The 20,288-nt window shown below is 39.9% G+C and overlaps 1 protein-coding gene and 1 long non-coding RNA gene across 3 annotated transcripts in view; both read right to left on the reverse strand.

The window, feature by feature from the left end:
- The window catches only part of LOC140911599 (DNA excision repair protein ERCC-6-like 2), a 67,465-nt gene extending 55,007 nt beyond the window's left edge, over window positions 1–12,458 (reverse strand). For both annotated transcript variants that reach the window (XM_073344952.1, XM_073344954.1), the window contains exons 1-4: window positions 12,374–12,458; window positions 11,461–11,539; window positions 10,447–10,729; window positions 5,932–6,347 (exon numbers count right to left, since the gene is read on the reverse strand). In XM_073344952.1, coding sequence (XP_073201053.1) covers window positions 5,932–6,347; window positions 10,447–10,462 — 432 coding nt within the window. In that variant the 5' untranslated portion in view covers window positions 10,463–10,729; window positions 11,461–11,539; window positions 12,374–12,458. The remainder of the gene's footprint in view (window positions 1–5,931; window positions 6,348–10,446; window positions 10,730–11,460; window positions 11,540–12,373) is intronic.
- Window positions 12,459–14,792: 2,334 nt separating this feature from the next.
- The window catches only part of LOC140912086 (uncharacterized), a 35,028-nt gene continuing 29,532 nt past the window's right edge, over window positions 14,793–20,288 (reverse strand). The window contains exon 3 of the long non-coding RNA XR_012159220.1: window positions 14,793–16,192. This is a non-coding gene — a long non-coding RNA (uncharacterized LOC140912086). The remainder of the gene's footprint in view (window positions 16,193–20,288) is intronic.

A 20,288-nucleotide genomic window follows, 5' to 3' on the forward strand; every position in this document is an offset into this window, starting at 1 on the left:
CAGTTCCTCTATTGCTCACGGCAGCAGCCAGCTCCCATCCCTTCCCTCTGCAGCTGCCTCACAGCTGTTCATAGCAGGACAGAGCTAAAGCTGTCAGCACCACTGAGAGAAGGAGGTAGCCAACAGGGAATGGAGGAGGGAGACAGCCAACAAGGAATTCTGAACTGCGAGGACAAAAACCTGCAAAGGATAGAGATGGGTGGGGCAGAAGAGGGGGAAGCCACCATGTGGGGCAGGAGAATGGAAAGCTGCCATAGGGGCCAGAGGAGGCAACAGAATTTTAGGCACAATTCTTCATATCAGGGGTAAGGCAGTTCTGGAAGTTTGTATGCATATCAGTGAATTTTAATAAGAAGTTTTTGGTGGCTGTGGACTTTTTTTTTTTTCTCCTTTCAAGCATAAACTGAAATTCCCCAGAAAATAATAACAACCTCTAGTGGCTTCCAGACTCTTCATTTATTTGAAGAATTATTCCCATCAAACTTTCACATTTTGGCAACTATGGCAAAGGCCTGAAAAAGAACAATCTGCCAGAGAAATCTGCTGCTCCTTCAACTGAAGCAGGAAGCAAACTGGAGAATAGACAGCATAAGGAGGGGGAACTGAAGCCAAAAACATTTCACTTTTGTCTGAGGCACCTCATAACAGATAGATAGGGGAGACACAACCTCGAGAAACAATATAGTTTGAACTCCGTAAAATAAACATATATAAATTATTTTGTAAATCCATCCTGCTACAACAGACACGGCCATTTCTCAGAACGTTCTGTAATAACTATTTTACAGCACAACTACTTAGGTGGTCACAAGTTTAAGGAAATAATTAGGAAAAAATAAAGACTTCAAACTTTATTTGCTCTTCAGGCCTTTAACTTCATTTTTAGCCTCTTTTCAAGGTGTGCTGGAAAAGGAAGAGAGATCTTGCTACTCACCACTATCCACCAGCACCACCCCTGCTTCCATAAAAAAAAAATCAGTAAGTAAAATTACTTCTTCATACCTGAGGACACCACTAAGATAAGTTAAAACTAGGGTTGTCTATTAATCACAGTTAACTCACATGATTAATTAAAAAAATTGTGATTAATCGCAGTTTCAATCACACTGCTAAACAGAATACCAATTGAAATTTATTAAATATTTTGGATGTTTTTCTACATTTTCAAATATATGGATTTCAATTACAACACAGAATACAAAGTGTACAGTGCTCACTTTATATTATTTTTTATTACAAATATTTGCACTGTAAAAATGATAAAAGAAATAGTATTTTTCAATTCACCTCACACAAGTACTGTAGTGCAATCATGAAAGTACAACTTACAAATGTAGATTTTTTTTTTGTTATATAACTGCACTTAAAAACAAAACAATGTAACTTCAGAGCCTATAAGTCCACGCAATCTTACTTCTCGTTCAGCCTATCGCTCAGACAAACAAGTCTGTTTACATTTATGGGAGATAATTTCACCTGAAAGTGAGAACTGGTGTTCACATGGCACTGTTGTAGCCGGTGTTGCAAGGTATTTACGTGCCAGATTTGCTAAACATTCATATGCCCCTTCATGCTTCAGCCACCATTCCAGAAGACATGCTTTCATGCTGATGATGCTCATTAAAAAAATAATGCACTAATTAAATTCATGACTGAACTCCTTGGGGAGAAATTGTATGTCTCCTGCTCTGTTTTACCCATATTCTGCCATATATTTCATGTTATAGCAGTACTGCATGATGACACAGCACATGTCGTCCGTTTTAAGAACACTTTCACTGCAGATTTGACAAAACATAAAGAAGGTACCGATGTGAGATTTCTAAAGATAGCTACTGCACTCAACCCAAGGTTTAAGAATCTTCCAAAATCTGATAGGGACAAAGTGTGAAGCATGCATTCAGAAGTCTTAAAAGAGCAACACTCTGATGCGGAAGCTACAGAACACAAACCACCAAAAAAAAAAAAAATCAACCTTCTGCTGGTGGCATCGGACTCCGATGATGAAAATGAATGTGCATCAGGCCACACTGGTTTGGATCATTATCGAGCAGAACCTGTCATCAGCATGGACGCATGTCCTCTGGAAAGGTGGTTGAAGCATAAAGGGACATATGAATGTTTAGCGCATCTGGCACGCAAATATCTTGCGACGCCAGCTACAACAGTGCCCTGTGAATGCCTATTCTCACTTTCAGATGACATTGTAAACAAGAAGCGGGCAGCATTATCGCCTGCAAATGTAAACAAACTTGTTTGTCTGAGCAACTGGTTGAACAAGAAGTAGGACTGAGTAAACTTATAGGCTCAAGTTTTACATTGTTTTATTTTTGAGTGCAGTTCTTTTTGTTAATAAGTCTACATTTGTAAGTTCAGCTTTCACCATAAATAGATTTCACCTCATACAAGTACTGTAGTGCATTGAAAAATACTATTTCTTGTGTTTTTTACAGTCAAATATTTGTAATAAAAATATAAAATTAGCACTGTACATTTTGTAATCTGTGTTGAAATTGAAATCAATATATTTGAAAATGTAGAAATCAAAAAAAATTTAAATAAATGGTATTCTATTATTGTTTAACAGCATGATTAACTTTTTTAATCTCTTGATAGCCCTAGTTAAAACCATGTTCTTTTAACATTAAATGGACAAATGTAAGGAAATTTAAAATTAAGCCTGTACTTTGCCCATAAGCCACCCCACTGTGACTATGGTGTAACAGAAGGTAATTCTGCATGCCACATGGATTGAGGAAGTGGCTGCCTGAAATATGAATTTTTTTTAAAGTTTACATCAGACACACCAGCCCCACGTAGGATAATATGTTTGGGGAAGGTGAAGGAGGAGTTTAAACAGTAATTCTGAAATTCAAGACTTCATCAGGTTTAAACATTACACTCCTAAAACCAAAATCTGCAAACTGCTGCACATGGGCAGACCTCCATTCCCATGGAGTCCCACTGACTTCAACAGGGATCCGCCCAGAGCCCCATTGACTTCTGTGAAGATCTACAGAAGAGCAGAGGTACACCTATTCTGAGTAGTTTGCAGGATTGGAGCTTTAATATGCTAATTTAACCTCATGCAGTGTCTCCTTCATGTTCTTGTGGTATTAAAAACCAACAGTATTTTCCTAGAGTTAATAAAATACTCCATATTCAAACTCTGACTTTGAAAATAAAACTGAGCCCAACTGATTTAAATGAAATTTAGTTGAGAAATGAATTGTCATCTTGAGAATTTGTATGTAATGTTACAACTGAAAATGAGATTTTAGGCTGAATTACACACTTTTTGAAAAGGGAAGTTTAGAAAATGTCAGGAGTTTCTAAGCTACTGTAGGGGGTTGCTAAAATAAATTGTATTGAATAGAAGTTTAACAAATCATTTACAGAAACCAAGTTATCCATTATGGAACAAAGTTTAAATTAAGCCTCAAAGAAATCCCAAAAGAATAAAATCAACCAGAATACGTGTTCCAAACTACAATCTAATCTCTGAATCGGTCATAGGATAGAATGGTATTTCATCCATGAAATGACAGACCAAATTATGATTCTGGGAAAGTGCTTTTTTTTACAGGCATCTTTCCCCATGCTGACAATGAAACATTTACAGGCTCTTTCCTTACACGCTGTCAGTTAGCAATAGATACTATATACCAGGGTCTAGGAAACAGTGCAATAACATTTCCCACTGGCCAATGTGAAGGGGAAAAGGGAAATCAGACTTGTTTATAAAACATTTGCACGAGTGCTTTTGAACATCTCCTCATTATAATAAAAAAAGTCTTCAGAAGTGGAAAAAAAATCTCTCACTGTGTGCATTAGTATTTCCTAAAGGCATCCCAGCCATCTTCCAGAATCACACTGTAATTTGAGCCAGGGATGGGAAGTTCAGCATGTAAACAAGCATGAGGAGGAGGAGATTTTTACAGCACTGTAAATTAGGTTTTCTGATATGTGTTACGTAGTTAATTAAAGTGACTGAATATACATAATACTTGTTTCAAAACAGTAATGTCTTCTACACAAATAAGTGAGACTCCTGCCTCTTTTGTACTTTCATATGCACTGCATAGCCCTTCCTGCACCTCAAAGTGCAGAGTACAAAGACTGACTTTTTGGGGAGGGGAATATATAAGATACTCTTTTAATGATGCATTCTTCTTCAAAGTTGGTGTATCAATTAGAAAGTTTATCACATTCCAATTCCAAACAACCACATAAAAATCAGTTGTTGCAACATGCTAAGCTTGCTTGTCTCCCGTCTACCCCTTCATAATAATTAACTATTCCATACAGTTATACAGCACAGCAAGCACGCCACTCACTATCACCCAGCATCATCTATGTGTTCCATTCTTTCAGGCAAACTGCTTGATATTCAAACTTCTAGGAATCCTGCTCTCTAAAATAGTCTATGTTTGTATATCCAAAGGGATATTCTAGCACTTTATATGCAGAAGTAAAATTTTAAATTCAGCTTGATGAAAGTATTTTTCATTATAATTATCAATGACATTGCACTTTTAGAATTAGTTTCATTGTTTGGATGGTATTATAGGGCATTAGCTAAACAGGTTGATCAAGGTTAAGAAAAAAGTTTAAGAACTTTTTAGTTTATATTTTAAAAGTAAACACAATAAATAATATAGTGAACATGTGTTATTACTTTGTATTCCTTCTCCTTTGAGAGGGATTTGTAGAGTGGGCAGAATGTCAAAGAATGTTACCAACATAATGTTGACACAAGTCAACTGAAATATGATACATTGCAGAAACCCAAAATGGTTATTTAAATATTAGTGGTATTGAAACTGACTGCCAAATATCCTTGGATATAAGTTTTTTATTAGATTGTATGAGATACTTGCAGTTTAGAATACAAAAATACTTCTACATCTACTGTATTTGAGTGCATCTGATTAGTTCCTTTTGCTCTCAACCTCATGCTAACAATAAACCCAGGCACAACCAGGTGCAGCATTATGCAAACACAAGCAGTTCAGTTTTATTCAAACCGAGAATGTTACAGCACCAAGAGGAAGACGCACATTGTGTGGTACACCTATAAATACTCCCCCTAGAGAGACACTTTGCCAAAAGTACACTTAGTTTATTCTCCCTTTTTAAAGAGAAAAGGGTTATGATGTTACAGTGTGAGACAATGCTAAAGTGAGTAAAGAAAATTCTCAGTTAACTTTCCCAGAAGTGGGGGTGGGGAGAATTTTACACTGGAGTAGATGGATCAGTGGGGCTCTGGAAGGAATTAGACAATGGAGCAGTCCGTTGGGGGAAAGGGGGGGAGAGAGAAGAGGGCATCATATATTAGATACTTTAGGAATCAACCCGCTAACTAAATAAAAGGAGTGGAGGGGTAAGAACCTCCTTCCAGATTAAAAATGTCCTAATTTTGACTGAATCATTCAACCCTGATGATCCAAAACAGATAAGAAAAAATGCTACTATATACTGTATCTTTTGCATTAACATTAGCTGTCATCTTTACTTATAGGAATAGTAGCCTAAATCAAACACTTACATTTCTGACTGGAAGACAACAATGGAATGAAATATCTTGGATTTTACAATATAAATCTGGCTAGGGTCTCCAAAGTTTGGAGTATACTTGAAGTACTTTTCAAGAGCAGCATAAAACTGTTGCTGTCTAGACAATAAATGAAAAACAACTTCATCCACTCTGTGCATGTTAAAAGTATAAAGCCCCATTTATAATCATTGTTATGATGCACAGAGAGTAATTCTCAAAATATATGAAATACAAAGACAAACACTGGGTCTCTAGCTAGATATACAATTATAACTTCTTAAATAGGTGCCTTTTAAAAATCATTAACCCTTAAATGTAATCTATTTCATAAAGCATAGTCATATCTGAACCAATAGTTTAAGATGACAAAATACCTGTATTGTTTTTCCAAGTCCCATGTCATCTCCAAGAATACATCCTCTTTTACGAGCATAGTGTCCATAGAGAAACTGAACCCCGTTCCTTTGATAATCACGCAGATACCTATTAATTGTATAAGGGATACAGTCCCCATCTCCAGATAACTCAAAAGCAACAGCAGGAGATGGAAGCCTTCGGTCAGGGAAATAAGGCTTTTCCAAATCTTCATCATCAAATATTAAGCTATTCCGGGGATCTCTGGCTTTACAGAGTTTCGTTATTAATATGTTCTTTTCTTCAGACCCCAAAAATGATACAATTGCAAATGATTTCCCATTCTTGTCTGTTTCAACTGACTTTATTGTGGCTTCACAAAGTTTCCCACTTTCAGGAGATGGGGCAAAACACTTCTCTCCAGCATGCCACCTGTCTAAAAACAAAAACACCCAAAAAAAGATGAGGTTGCAAACTATGTGAAAAAAGTGCTATACTTATTACGCTTTTGTTAACACTGTTCACACTATTTTATAAACACTGTTCTGAGAAAATAAATATAAATAAGGCCCTTCATTTTTGGTTTTTATTTATATATGTTTCTTGGAAATTTATCCTGTTCTCTCTAAAAATTTTACAAATGGGAGAAAATCTGGAAAAAACAAAAACAAAGGGCAGCAAGTGCTAGGGAGGGATGCCCAGTACTCATGGGGACGGTACTCACCATGTAGCGCTTGAGGAAACCTTCCATGCCCTACAGTGCTCAGGAGGTCTTGGCTGCCAGGACCTTACTCCCTACCCTCTCTTTCTGTGCCCCGACACAGAGGCAGCCAAGGGAGTGCTGAAGAGGTGGTCAGCAGAAGGGCAAAAGGCTGCACTCCGTGAATTCTGGCCTCCCTGCCAGACAGAATGCCCTCCTGACCCCGCTAGCCCTTCAGCATGGCCCCCTCTGCTTCCCTTGCACAGACTCTGTTTGGCAGGGGAAGTGGATGGGGCTCTGTGCCCTGCGGCTGGCTGCTACAGCTGCAAGGTGGGGGAGCAAGAAGGGCAGGAAGCCTGGCCCCAACAGCCAAGACTACCGATACGGAGTTCCCCCTGCTTCCGATGGCGGACACTGTCCCCTTCTGATCCCAGCCCTTCAACATGGCCCCATCCACTTTCACACTGAAGGAGAGGGCTCTGTCTGGCAGGGGCCAGTATTCACGGGGTGCACTGTTCTGCTCCCTGCAGGCCTATAACTGCAGTGGTCGGGCAGTCTCAGTTGCTGGGAGCCAGCTCCCTGCTCATCTCACTCCCCCACAGCACAGAGGAGGCAGATTGGTGCCATGCTGAAGGACCAGATCAGGAGTGGAGCAGAAGCCTACACCACATGAGTACTGACACCCTTGCCAAAGAAAGCACCCTCCTGACCCCACCTGCCGTTCAGCGCAGCCTTAGCCACTTGCCCTGTGAAAAATTCCCAAGTCCCAAAAAAGCCAAAATTCAGGTGAGAACATGAGAACCCCCCAACTCCTGTAAAATCCTATATACTGGCTTTTTTCAAAAACTTGTGAATTTTTCAGGGGAAAAAAAAAATCAGTTACGAAGGGCCTTACATATAACATAAGGTAGGAGGTTAGGATGAAAGTCACACTAGAATTATGTTTTTACTGGCTATTTAGCACTGAATAATGTAAATAACAATGAAACATATATGAAAAAATATAAAGACTAAAGCCTCAATCCCACAAGTTGTTCCATGACGACTTCAGTGGAACTCCATGCAGGTACTGGAGGGCCACTGATGTATAACAATCAACAGGTTTGGGATCAGACAGGATGGCATGGTTAGAAAGACATTCTGCTGAATATAATTTAGTCTGATCTATTGATAACAAGGAATCTACTCTTTACATTACTACTGTAGATATAATTAATTATTTCTTAATGAAAGTGTGTAAATCATCTTGCCTCTCAACATGAACTGTAATTGTAGCCATGTCAGTCCCAGGGTATTAGAGACACAAGGTGGGTGAGGTAATATCTTTTATTAGACAACTTCTGTTGGTGAGAGAGGAAGCTCATCTCTCTTGCCAACAGAAGTTGGTACAATAAGAGAAATTACTTCACCCACCTTGTTTCTCAACATGAAGACAAGAGAAAAAGCAGCTCTTGTTTAAAATCAACACAAATATGCCTCAGCACATGAATTTAAAAACATATAGCAGAGTGGTGTTGCCGACAGCTTTCTTTTCCTAGTCACATTCTCAATGAATTTACACAAGGCCCATTTATACAACTGCATCTGTTCCACTTTCTACATTCAACAAACAAACTCAGTGTTGACAGAGCTATTCGACTTAGTTGAAAATTAGTTATTTCATTGTGAAGGGGTGTATCAGCACTGCACTAGTGCAGCAGGGGTTAATCCTTCTCTCTGGGCCGAGGAGGCCATGCCCCCTTGGCTCTGCTGGGCATGCTCCAGCTGGAGATAGGATATAAAAGGCAGCAGAGCAGCCCACTCTGGGCTGACCGCTAGTGAGGAAGGAGGTGTACTGCCTGCACTTCAGGATGTGGAGGCCGGCCGGCCGGCCGGCCAGCTGGAGATGGACCCCAAAACATAGGCTCGGGATGCTGCAGAGAAGGGAGAGACTGTGGAAACCTGGAAAAATTAAACTGCAGAGAATTGGGTAGGAAGAAACCTAAGGCAACTTTGTGGGAAAGAGGTTGTAGAACTGTAGACAGGCTTGGCATATTTTGGTAGAATCCCTGCTGAGCTGGTGGTGGACAACCCAGCCACCGACAGGGCCCTGAGTTGGGACCTGGTGTGGAGGGTGGGCCCGGGTCCCTTATCCTGGCCACTGCCCATCCTGGGGTGGTGGCCCAGCTCAGCAGCACTATTGATGTTGGCCAGCTAGGTTGCACTGCCCAGCTAGCCAGGGCCAGGCTTCTGACTAAGGCCACAGGGTCACACAGCCCTGAGACCAGGGGCAACCCTACAGACTCAACTGTGGGGCTGTAATGCATCTGTCCCTCCTCCCCCAAAGGGTGATGGGGTATATCAGCCTCATGACTCTCATTTTTAGATTGCATGTACAGAGGTAACTTTTAAACTGTCTCTACTCTTAACTGAGGGTGGAAAGAGCAGAAGGAAACAGTATAGCAGGGCTTGAACAATCCACTTCCAATTTGGCAAGAAGAAGGCCTAAACCCATCAATTTCCATAGAATTCAAGCTTTTTTAAAAAGAAATATTTATCAATCATGATTGTAAAGAAAGCCTTACAAATCTGAGTTTGTGGACAGTCAGTTTCATTGCCTGTGGTGCTCACAGTACTCCTTTACAGTAGCAGTGAAATTAAGACTGATTAGTTTCATTGCTACTATGTAGATTTAGACAACAATGTTAAATTTCAGTAGCAACAGAGACAGGCACGTGAACTATTTGTGGGGAAGGAGCACCCAAAAAGTAGAGACTGGCAGTGAGATACAGCAATGAGGAGTAGGAAGGTATCTTCCTAGGCACTTGTCTTCCTCCTGATTCCAATGCAAAGGTTCCAGAGAAATGAAAATATCCATCCATTTGCTTCTGCGCTCTTTTAAATGGGACCTTGAAGGGGTCCTGAGGGAGGGGAAACACCTGACCACTGGTCCCCTCTTAGGTTTCAACGCAAGAATCCATGGGAGCGGTAATACTCTCCTACCCACACACTCTTGCTCTCTTCCCTGGCACCTATGAGATCTATATATTTTCAGGACAATTCTTTTAAATGTATTAATTGGAAATAGATTACAAGTTTACTTAATTAAATGAAAAATTAACATAGAAGAATATATCTAATCTCTGAAAGATTAGAATCTTTGTTTCATTGTTACTGTTGCATACATGTGTTTGGAGTACCTAAGGAAAAGCATACAGGTAACCCCCCCCCCCCACAAAAAAAGTATGAATCTTCATGCTAGTATGCAAAATTAGAAGTGAATCTAACCAACAAAGAAGTGAAAGTGACTACATACAACATGCTGTTAAAAAGCCACAAAAAGGGGGGGAATCCTGTAATCTTTCAATTACAGTAATCTTAGTTGTACCATGCATCTGAAGTGGGGTTTTTACCCATGAAAGGTTACGCTCAAATAAATCTGTTAGTCTTTAAGGTGCCACTGGACTCCTTGTTGTTTTCATGTAACAAAAATAAATCTAAAATTTGCTGCTAAAAATGTGATTTGAGATGACACACTGCAGATTCACTCAAGTCTGGTCCACACACAGTTTATGTATCAGTATACCTATTTCTCAGGAGTGTGGGGTTTTTGTTTGTTGTTTTTTAAATCAAAATTATATTGGTACTTATATCCTTTCCTGTATGAGAATAAGCTAGACCAATATAAACACTTTTATATTTGGGGAGTAGTATCACTTTACTATATGAACAGAGAATTTATGCAACCCTTTACAGTACCTGTCACTTAACAGTGTTACATTTTACATCTTCAAAGCATTGTACAGATATTTATTAATCCAAAGTACCCTTAAAAGGTAAATAAGTAATAACTTACCTCTACTGTCACACATTTCAATTTATAACCACACATGCACTTGTGACATCCATGAATTAGAACATCCAGACATTCACGATAACAAAAGAAGTCAGCGAGTCCATCCATATGCTAACAGAGATGGAAGGAAAAGGAGCCAGTCACTCAACTTTGAAGGTATAACACCAATCAAGATGGGACTCAAGAGCCTGTTGTGATGTTCTTACTCCATGCTCAATGTAGTAGTTGTGTAGTTCTTATTACATGCTCAATGGCCTATGCTTTGGATCCTAGCAAGCTGTCCCTGTGAACAAAATACATGGGCTGAAATGGACTTAAGACATCCACTGACCAGGCAAGCATTTTCACCATGCTACTTAAAGAGTTTAACATCAATAAGTTAAAAGAAAAGGAGTACTTGTGGCACCTTAGAGACTAACAAATTTATTTGAACATAAGCATCCAATGAAGTGAGCTGTAGCTCACGAAAGCTTATGCTCAAATAAATTTATTCATCTCTGAGGTGCCACAAGTACTCCTTTTCTTTTTGCGAATACAGACTAACACGGCTGCTACTCTGAAACCTATTAAGTTAAATCATCTTACCAATGAACAACAATGTTCATGTCAATCTGTTTTATCACCTTTTCCTATATGCCCTGGTATTTGGTATCATAGCATTTACTAAAAACCTGTACTCTTGTTTTTTTTTCTTACGCAATATCTTTCAATCATCTTTTAATATATACTCAAGCTCCCACTTGTTAACAAACAGAGGAAATAACTCATGTTATCCAACAGAGTATATACACCTCTTCCGGACAGACCATCAGACAAACAGGCAAATCAAACTGGGAATTAAACACATAAAAATTTTCCAATTCACCTCTAATTGTTCTTACAAACCATATACCAGGTTTTAACTAGATTTTAACGTAAAATAAAGACTACAGGGAACAAATGGCAAATAGAGACATTGAAGAAAACCAAATAAAGAGATGGACACACAATCTCTTCATATTAACCAATACTTACCTAGTCTTTGCCCTCCATTAAAATTTAATTGAGGTAGCGTGATCAGTTTCAAAATAAAAAATGTTGATAGTATTAAAATCTGGTGAAAATAAATACAGCCTGTGTCAAAATGGTATTTAAAATTTGAAGGGAAATCAATATAACAGATCTGGGAATATCTCCCTTAATATACACACACATTCGAGGGTCAAGTCTTGCACTCCTTGTGCACTCACAACTCCAAGTGCACAAATAATGCAGGATGGGGACCTTTTATTAAATTATTTCAGTATTTCCCCCAGTTAAGAACCCAATCCCACGCTTCTTCCCACTCCTCCCCATGATGCTTTATCACAAAATCAGGCGTGTTTAGGAAGTAACAAAATGTTCATTGACAGCATAACACCTCCTCGGTCCTCACCCCAATCCTCCAAAGTACAGCGTGATTTCATTTACATCTAAATGGAGAGGTTCTGCATAAGTCCCAAATTTCTGTCACTTTATTGCAAAAGGGAGAGGGGGAGGGGAAGATAACATATTCCCTGCTACGAGTGTGTTTCAGAGAATATTAAAACACTTCTGGACCTGGAGAATTTAAGGGGCAGTTTCCTGCGGCTCCTATGGAACCGGGGAGCGGTTGGAATGGGTTGATAAGGAGGGGACAGTTCAAGGGGCAGCGTTTGCAACCCCCCCCGCCCGCCCGCCCGCCCGCCCGCGCGGGGGTATGGCTGGCCCTGGTCAGTTGAAGCCCCCCATTCCCTTGCCCCGCAGCGGATCCCCCTGGGTGGGAGGGGGCTGCATGAGGACAGGGAGGGAGACTGCTCCGGGCACGGTCGCTCCCCGCTATGGTCGGGGGGGGGCTGGACCCAGGGCAGCTCCCCGCTCGTGGGGGGAGGGAGCGCGGGGGACAGACACCCCCCTCCCTGCTCCTTGCCTGGACTTCACCCGCTTCGCACCGACCGGGGGCTGCGGCTGCCCCACTCCAGCCGGTGCCTCCGGGGGCAGGCTCTACAGCCAAATATCGCGAGATGAGAAAGCGGCTCTACGGGATTTTCTCTTAAAGGCGCCGCAGCCTCGGTGGAAGGGCTGTTGGCTTCAGGCGCCGCTAACGTGATGTTTTCAATTCTCGCGCTATGCGCCCGGCTCTCCCTGGAAAGGTGGGGCGCGTCGTTCTTCCGACGTAGGGTCGGGCTCCGTCCAGTCCGTCCCTGCCCCGCTGCAGCCGGCCCAGCGACCCCGTCCAGGGGCTGTTACTGACCCGTTACTAAGCGGCTCCTGCCCTGAGCAGCCAGGCGGGCTCGGGCAAGGAGTAGCCACAGGCACCGTCACAGCCACCGCTTTGCTGGAGCGGGCCTGCCTAAATGTCAGGGTAGAGGCTAAAACGATAGTGCTGTACAAATGTTTTCACTCAGGTATTCCCCTTTGTTCTGCATCTATTCAGCACCTGCTCTAATGGGCTCCTCGGCACTATGGTAATGCAAATTAATAAGAAGTGACTTGCCTAATGACACAAAGCGGGTAAGCAGCACAGGCAGCAACAGAACAGAGGTGAAATCCTGGCAAAAATCTCATTGACTTCAATGGGATCAGGATTTCACCCCAGGTCTCCTAACTCCTATTCCAGGGAGCTGACCACTGGATGATTCTTACTTCAATCGCCTTGGCATGGAAATTACACCATTTTAGACTCTCTTACTATTGCTACAATACGTAAGAAAGTCTGAGTGTAGGGTGGGCTGATTTATACCATTTTACACATACCTCTGAATTTGGTCCTAAAAATCTTCAATAAAATCCTAAAAGATAACTCTGGGAAAAAAACCCAATACCTCTTCCTCCAATTTTTACAGTGATAAATGAAAGTGACAGAGTTCCACGCACCCAAAAATCTCCAAACCCTCAAAAAAAAACAAATCTCAAACCCATCTCCAGGGAACAGAGAATTAAGCAAATGACTATCTTTGTTCCATCCACAAAACATGGCTGAGTTTATTAACTAAAATAATCAGTTTCTTTCCAGAAAACTTTATAATTACAAGATAATACAATAGAATGTCCTTTACCTGCTTAAATTAGTAAACTACATATATTAGACTGTCTACATTTCCTCCTACCACATCCTGACCTGGTTATTGACTAATGTGATCTTGCTGGCTTTAGTTTCTGAAAAATAGAGAATGTTGTTATACACTGCTTTCTGTGGACTGCAACTCTTTCATTGACATCTCTATGTGTCTTACACTTCTGTAAGTTAGAATCAGTTTGAGAAATAACACTGTCAACCTACTTGATGTCTTTTTTCTCCTGCACATGAATAACTGAAACCAGCTAAGTATATACAATATTATTCCCTTGAAATAATGTCTATGGGCCCAAAATAAATTAACCTTGGTTCTGTATTTGGCAATAAGATCAGACTTCTCCCTTCTCCCCCACATACTTTTTAGGGATCCTAGTGATAAGTATCCACTTAAATGTTAGCGTTGACTCAGAAAACGTCTTCCTTTTTAATTTATTGGGCAGTGGTGCTTGCCAGTTCTTTTGGCCCATATTCTCTGTTAAGCTTCCAATTTACCCAATTATTCTTTTCTTCTTCTTCTTCTTCTTCTACATCAATCCTTACTCCAGCCTGAAATACAGGAGGTCATTTGGGAATGGGGCAGAAGATAGCTGGTATGGTAGCTGGCTGTATAGTAATTGCACTTCCTCCCAATGCAACTGCCATTTGTAGAAGAATCAATAGTGAAAAGGGGATTTAAAAGCATATTTAAGAAAACATTATGGAACTAAACAAGCAATTAAAATAATTACTTCATGGAATTTGAAATGCAGGTCTACTGTACTGGGCTAGTGAGAGTGGCCTCATAGGATTATTATAGTATTATACAGAGGAAAGGTGGCATTACTGTAAGTCTCATCCAATATTACATGGGAAAAAATCCAGCTTTGTGAAGCAAGTCTAGTGTAACACAGCCCATATTTCCAATAAGCTTCTGTTTATCCCCAATTAGAAGACTTCAGTGAACACAGTAGCACATCACTAATTCTCAACTCAATAACTGGCACACTTGCTTGCTTTAAAAAAAAAAACTAAACAAAAACATCCAAACAGACACCTGAAACACTTGCCTCATTTCTCAGCAAAGACTCATGTTCCTAGAACTTTGTTACTTTGACTAAATATATTACAGCACTTTAGTAATATACTCATAAATAACGAAAATCACACTTGTCAAAATGTTGGCAGCGATTGTTTAAAAATTACATGTAATATGGTACAAATAACTTTTATTGTTTTAAAATATACAATCAATCATACATTTAAATACATTCATTCAAAAGGAACATGACAGGAAACATACCCTTATAAAACCTGAGCTGAAAACAGGACAGCATTTCAGATACAAAATTGACAGAATAAAACACTCCAGTGTCTCAAACCTAGCCTTGGATAAATGAATATCTGTCACCCTCATAGTATCTTAGAAAATCAGCTACAGTATAGGCAGTACTTCTTCCAAGGATGCTTTCACATTGGATCATACTTGAAGACAAGATGCATTTATATCAAAAAGTTTACTTAACCAGAATTTTTCCAGGTTTTATTTTTATGGAGATATTTGTGTTTTAATAAGAACTCTGTCACAGCACAGCTACTCTTGTACTTGACACTGTGGTGAATTCACTTTCTGCATAGATCACACCATATCTCTGGGATGTCACAAATTCAGCCTGGTGACTTCACTATAGAATCAAATAAGAGAAGGGCACTGTGCTAAAGCTATTGCTTAAACACACTAACTTTGTTAATAAGCAAACAGGGGGCCCGATCCTGTAAGTACTCCAAAGGCCTGAGCCTGCTTCCATTTAAGTCAATGAAAAAACTGTCATTGTCTTAAAGAGGAGCAGAATTAGGGCCCAAATACAGAACTCCCATTGAAATCATTGGGATCAATTCTCCTTTACATTCACCCCCTCTCTTTTCCAGTGCCCCCTTGCATTATGGTGGACGGCATAGGAGCTGGCTCTGCCAGATTTATTTCATGAAGGCGTTCCTCTCTGCCAGAGAAATTCTCTGTTGGCCATTTACAACCACGACCTGTCCCCTGTACCACCTGAATGATGCAAAAGGGCTGGAGCACAATAGAGACTCTGGCCCACTGAGAATAGGAATTTGCAATGCAAACCCCTTTTAGGATCGGGCCCATAATGAAAATATTTTGAAAAGCCAATGAGTGGATTTCCATTTGTTTGTACCTTTAAGTTTTTCCTCTTTCAGGAAATCTGCTCTTTTCAGCTCAAGCTAGAAATTATTTGCTATGCTGCCTAAAATATCTCATACAGTATTTGCTGCGTGGAAAATGTTGTAAAAGGACTTCCAGTTTTCAGTTAATAGTTCTTCAGCACTCAAATATTTATCCAAATTCTGTACCTAAATATGAACTCTATTCCTATTTAATTTTTATTTTGGTTTAGGTTTCTTAAGACAACAGTACAAGTGTTACAGCCAAAGGGAGGAGAAGGGTAAGATAAGTGCTCTTTTACAGATGCATTCTACCAACAGAAATCATTTCACGTGTAACACGATGGCACTTCATGTCAACTCTTCTGAGTCAGAGAGAGGAGATCAACAGGAGAGAAGATCATTGCCATAAGGTTGGGTCCCAATGGCTGAACAGCCTTCCTTTCTGGAGGCACCTTAGAACAATGGAGTAGCTGCAGCATAGCGGAAAACCAGTTTTACCCAGAGTGTCTACAGAAGCAGGGGTTGGAGCAGTTGAAAATGCCCAGCAGAAAAGAAGGAACAAAGAAACAAGGTGTTAGGACTGGCTTTTTAAAAAATGGACTCTGGGAGGTTCAGGGAACAAAACAAAAAATTCACATACCCCCTCTACTTCCCCTCCTCCCTCCCCCCCACCCCCCCATAGTCGTAGTTAAGCCAACTTAACTCCTGATGTGGACACAGAAGAATTATTTCATCAACCTAGCCATCGATCTAGCTACCACTGCTTCAGGAGGTGAATTACCTACATTGACCAAAAAAACCAAAAAACCCTTCCATTGCTGTAGGAAGCATCTCTGCTACGATGCACCAGCAGCATAGCTGCGCTGCTGTAGCTGTGTTGCTGGAGTGCTCATAGTGTGGACATGGCCTCAGCCAGGAGAAGGGATCTCAGACCGCTGAAGGCACAGACCAAATCCCAAAGAACACTCTCCAGTGCTGAGGAAATTATGTACAAGTGTTCTTATTTTGCCTAGATTGAAGTATCTCCTATGCTTTGTCTATAAATAAAAGAATGATTGCTTTAGAAATTCCTCTTCAAAGTCTGTGTCTTCCTTGCTTCAGCTGCCAAGTGTCTCTGCAGGGTTACACTATGGGTTACATCAATGAGGGTGGACTTCTGGGAAGGTTGTGGTTGGCATGTCAATACCGGTCCTGGGGGCTCAGGGCATCTAGACTATAAGCCCAATTCCCTGAAAGTGGAATCAGACAGAGTCTGTGCCTGGGGAAGAGAGCCTGAGAGGCCAGATCCTGTGACTGGAGCCTGCCCAGAGCAGAGGAGCTTAAAAATCTCACAGATCCAATGTGTAGGTCCAAATATAGCTGTCTGGTAAGTATCTAAAAGGGAGCTAGTCAGGATTGTGACACTCTATTTCAGTTTGAAATAAAAGCAAAATGACTGTTTTTCAGAAGTGCTGACCACCCACAAGTCCCATTCCAGTCACTAGGAACTACAGTGAAAATTAGGCATGGGTTGGCGCCATGAAAAGTGTCACTAAACTGGACTCAGAATTTTGTTTAATTTAGATCCCACAACTAAGTGAACACCTCATACATGAGAAAGTCCTTTTGCCTCTCAAGTATATAGTTTGTCACGTGGGCATATTGTCATACATTCCCCACTTATGAAAGTGTATGTCCCAACTCCCAGGAAGCCTGTGGTAGAAACTCAGCCCTGGTATAAACACACAACTATATTATCTATTCTTCAAAAATTCAGAGGTCTGGCTACACCAGTTAAATAATCTTTTAAAGCCAAATTGGGTCTCATTCACCCATTTGGCCCAGCACAAAAATATATGCACAATAAGTAATATTTTTATCAAATACACACTTCCAACCTCACATGCATAATAAATAGCCCTGACAATCCATCTATAAAATCTTATTCTGTACAATTCCACAGTCCACAGCACTGAAAATACAAGTCTGGACACACCAGCTAGGCACCTCATGGGAGCTGTTTGGACAAGACTTCCATATAGAAAATATAACATTTCAGAAGTTTAAATTAATATTAATAAATCAGATATAGCTATCCATCATATTGTGTCAACTCATGCTCTCTCAATAAGGGACTAACCCACTCCTGGAGTCCAAATATTCCTAACCACTCAGAAGTCAGGATGGTATAATTATAATTACTGGTTGCTAAATTGTCCTTTAAAGTTAGTCTTATAGATGATGTGTTGCCTAGCCTGACTAATCTTGAGAGACTGATTCCACAAGTGTTATGAAGTAGATACATTTCCCCAATGTGTCTGGTTAAAGGACTTGAGGAAAAGCTGAAGTTTCATCCTTAAATAAATATTGTTCATAAATGGATCATGTCAGCAACACTCTGCTTTCATGGTTGCTCAGAGTGGGGACTGGGTAATGAGGCTTGTTGCTTCTATTACATTTGTAACAGATACTTGTGTAGAATGGTTCTATATGTTTCAAAAAGGCACACAAATACTCTGAAGACTGGTTGACCAGTCACAGTCGTACTCTGGGCTCGTTAAACTGAATCAACACAATTACTCTTCAGAGAATCTTTTATTATGTGTTACTCACTTTACCTTACAAAAACAAAACGGTTTCAGAAATGGAACAGAGCTTTCCATCAGGAATAGTAGTCTTAAAAATGGTTTATGGAGATTACAGCCGAGTTTGTTTTTTTAAGGACCAAAAAGGGATTCCAGGCAACCGAAGACAAAGTTTTTGCTCCCTCTATTCTCAGCTATCCAGTTATTTTTTTTACTGACACCAACACACATGAAAGGAAATAAAAAATAAAGTCACTGCAAAAAGAAAAGAAGAAAAGTACTATCTGAAGAATTTGTGGTTTATGTTAATTCTTCCCCTTTAATTAATGTCAAGGTGCCTATATTAGCTGGTAGAAAACACTGTTCAAAAGCTATCCCAAGATCAGATGAGATGCAAACATGGTCTGATACGGGAGGAGGAGACATGTTTTGATTCTCCTAGATACCTTCTTCACTGAAAATCACAATCTTGAACAGACAACTAATTTGGTAGTTGTACCAGGTTTTTTATTTAATTTATTTATTTATATTATGGCTAGCCATTCAAATAGATTGTAAAGGAGAATTCCAGCCAGAGAGGCATCACTATAATTGGATAACCCCACCAAAAGCTGCATTGTTTCTGTGCAGATCTGTTGCTATTTGGATTTTGCTGTAGTGAACACATATGCCGCCAAAAAGAGAATCATCAACCTCAAGATGTTTTTCATTGCGTTTTTGCTTCTTTTCAAAAGTTTGCCTTGTTAGCTGTGCCAGCCATAATGTGCTTGGTGTGTTTGATTTTAAAATAAATCAGGACGTAAATGCTTTTCTCTCTCCATCTCCCACATATACACACTCTAATATATAGCCTCCTCTGATTTGACTTAAAAGTTTCCGATTGTTTAAATGCAAAGTCTGACTCAAACATTCTGACTAAAAATGTTTTATACAACTTATGTCTCCACTGTATTTCTTCTCAGCCATTATGCACACATGTAACAAAATACACGTAACTTGGTTAAGTGTATGCTCAGGAGAGACATGCTAACGGTCTACAAATATATTTAAGGGTGTAAACACTAGAACTAGTCAAACAGTGGCTAGTCAAATAAATAATTCATCAACTGGGACCTGAAAAACCACCCAGGATGACTATGTGTTTATGGAGGAAGGGGGATAATTTTGTTCTTGTAGGGTTTATTTTGTTTTGTTTTTAGCAGGCTGAACTTTATTACTAGAATGATCAGACTTCGATGGAGTCAGAAACCACAGACTTCTGGGACCAGGTCAGAGATTATTTCTGATTAATCAGGTTGTTAGGGTAATTAATGTATCAAAGCAGTAATACAAACACTACACACAGGGATATTTTCCAGAAAAATGTGAAATGCATTTGAAAATACAACTTTTGATTAAAACTTGAACTTCTAAGCCTACTACCAATTTATGAAATGTGACACCAGAAGTAGGTGGGTCCAATGTAATACTAAACTTGCCAATTGCTTTGCTTTTAAAGTCCTCAGTATAGGATCAAAATGAAGAAAAATGGAAAATGAGAGAAATAATAGGACATGGTAGAGACTCATCTTCCAAATAATCAAAGGAATTATTAAACCAATTACAGTAAAGGGAAATTTAGTTCAAAAACATATCAGAGTGACATTCTATTAGTTTTAATAAAAAAATAAGTTGTGGGTTCCTTTTATTAGATTAAAGTTGATATTCCATACACATTCTTTTCATCAGTACATGAAAAAAGAATAGAATTATGGGAAATACAGCTATTTTAATTTTCATTCAAAAAAAGTCAACTATATACAGTCACTCAAACAACAAACACCCTTTGCTAGTTGACATTAAGGCTGTTCAGATGCAAATACCATCACGCAATCACTAAAAGTTAAGAAAATCATCAGGTAATACCATCTTCATTCATATGCCTCGTTTCCTAAGTACACCTCTACTCCAATACAACACGACCTGATAAAACACAAATTTGGATAGAACATGGTAAAGCAGTGCTCTGGGGGGCGGGGCTGCGCGCTTCGGTGGATCAG

This window comes from Lepidochelys kempii, chromosome 5 (assembly GCF_965140285.1).
Source record: "Lepidochelys kempii isolate rLepKem1 chromosome 5, rLepKem1.hap1, whole genome shotgun sequence".
Lineage (NCBI taxonomy): Eukaryota > Metazoa > Chordata > Testudines > Cheloniidae > Lepidochelys > Lepidochelys kempii.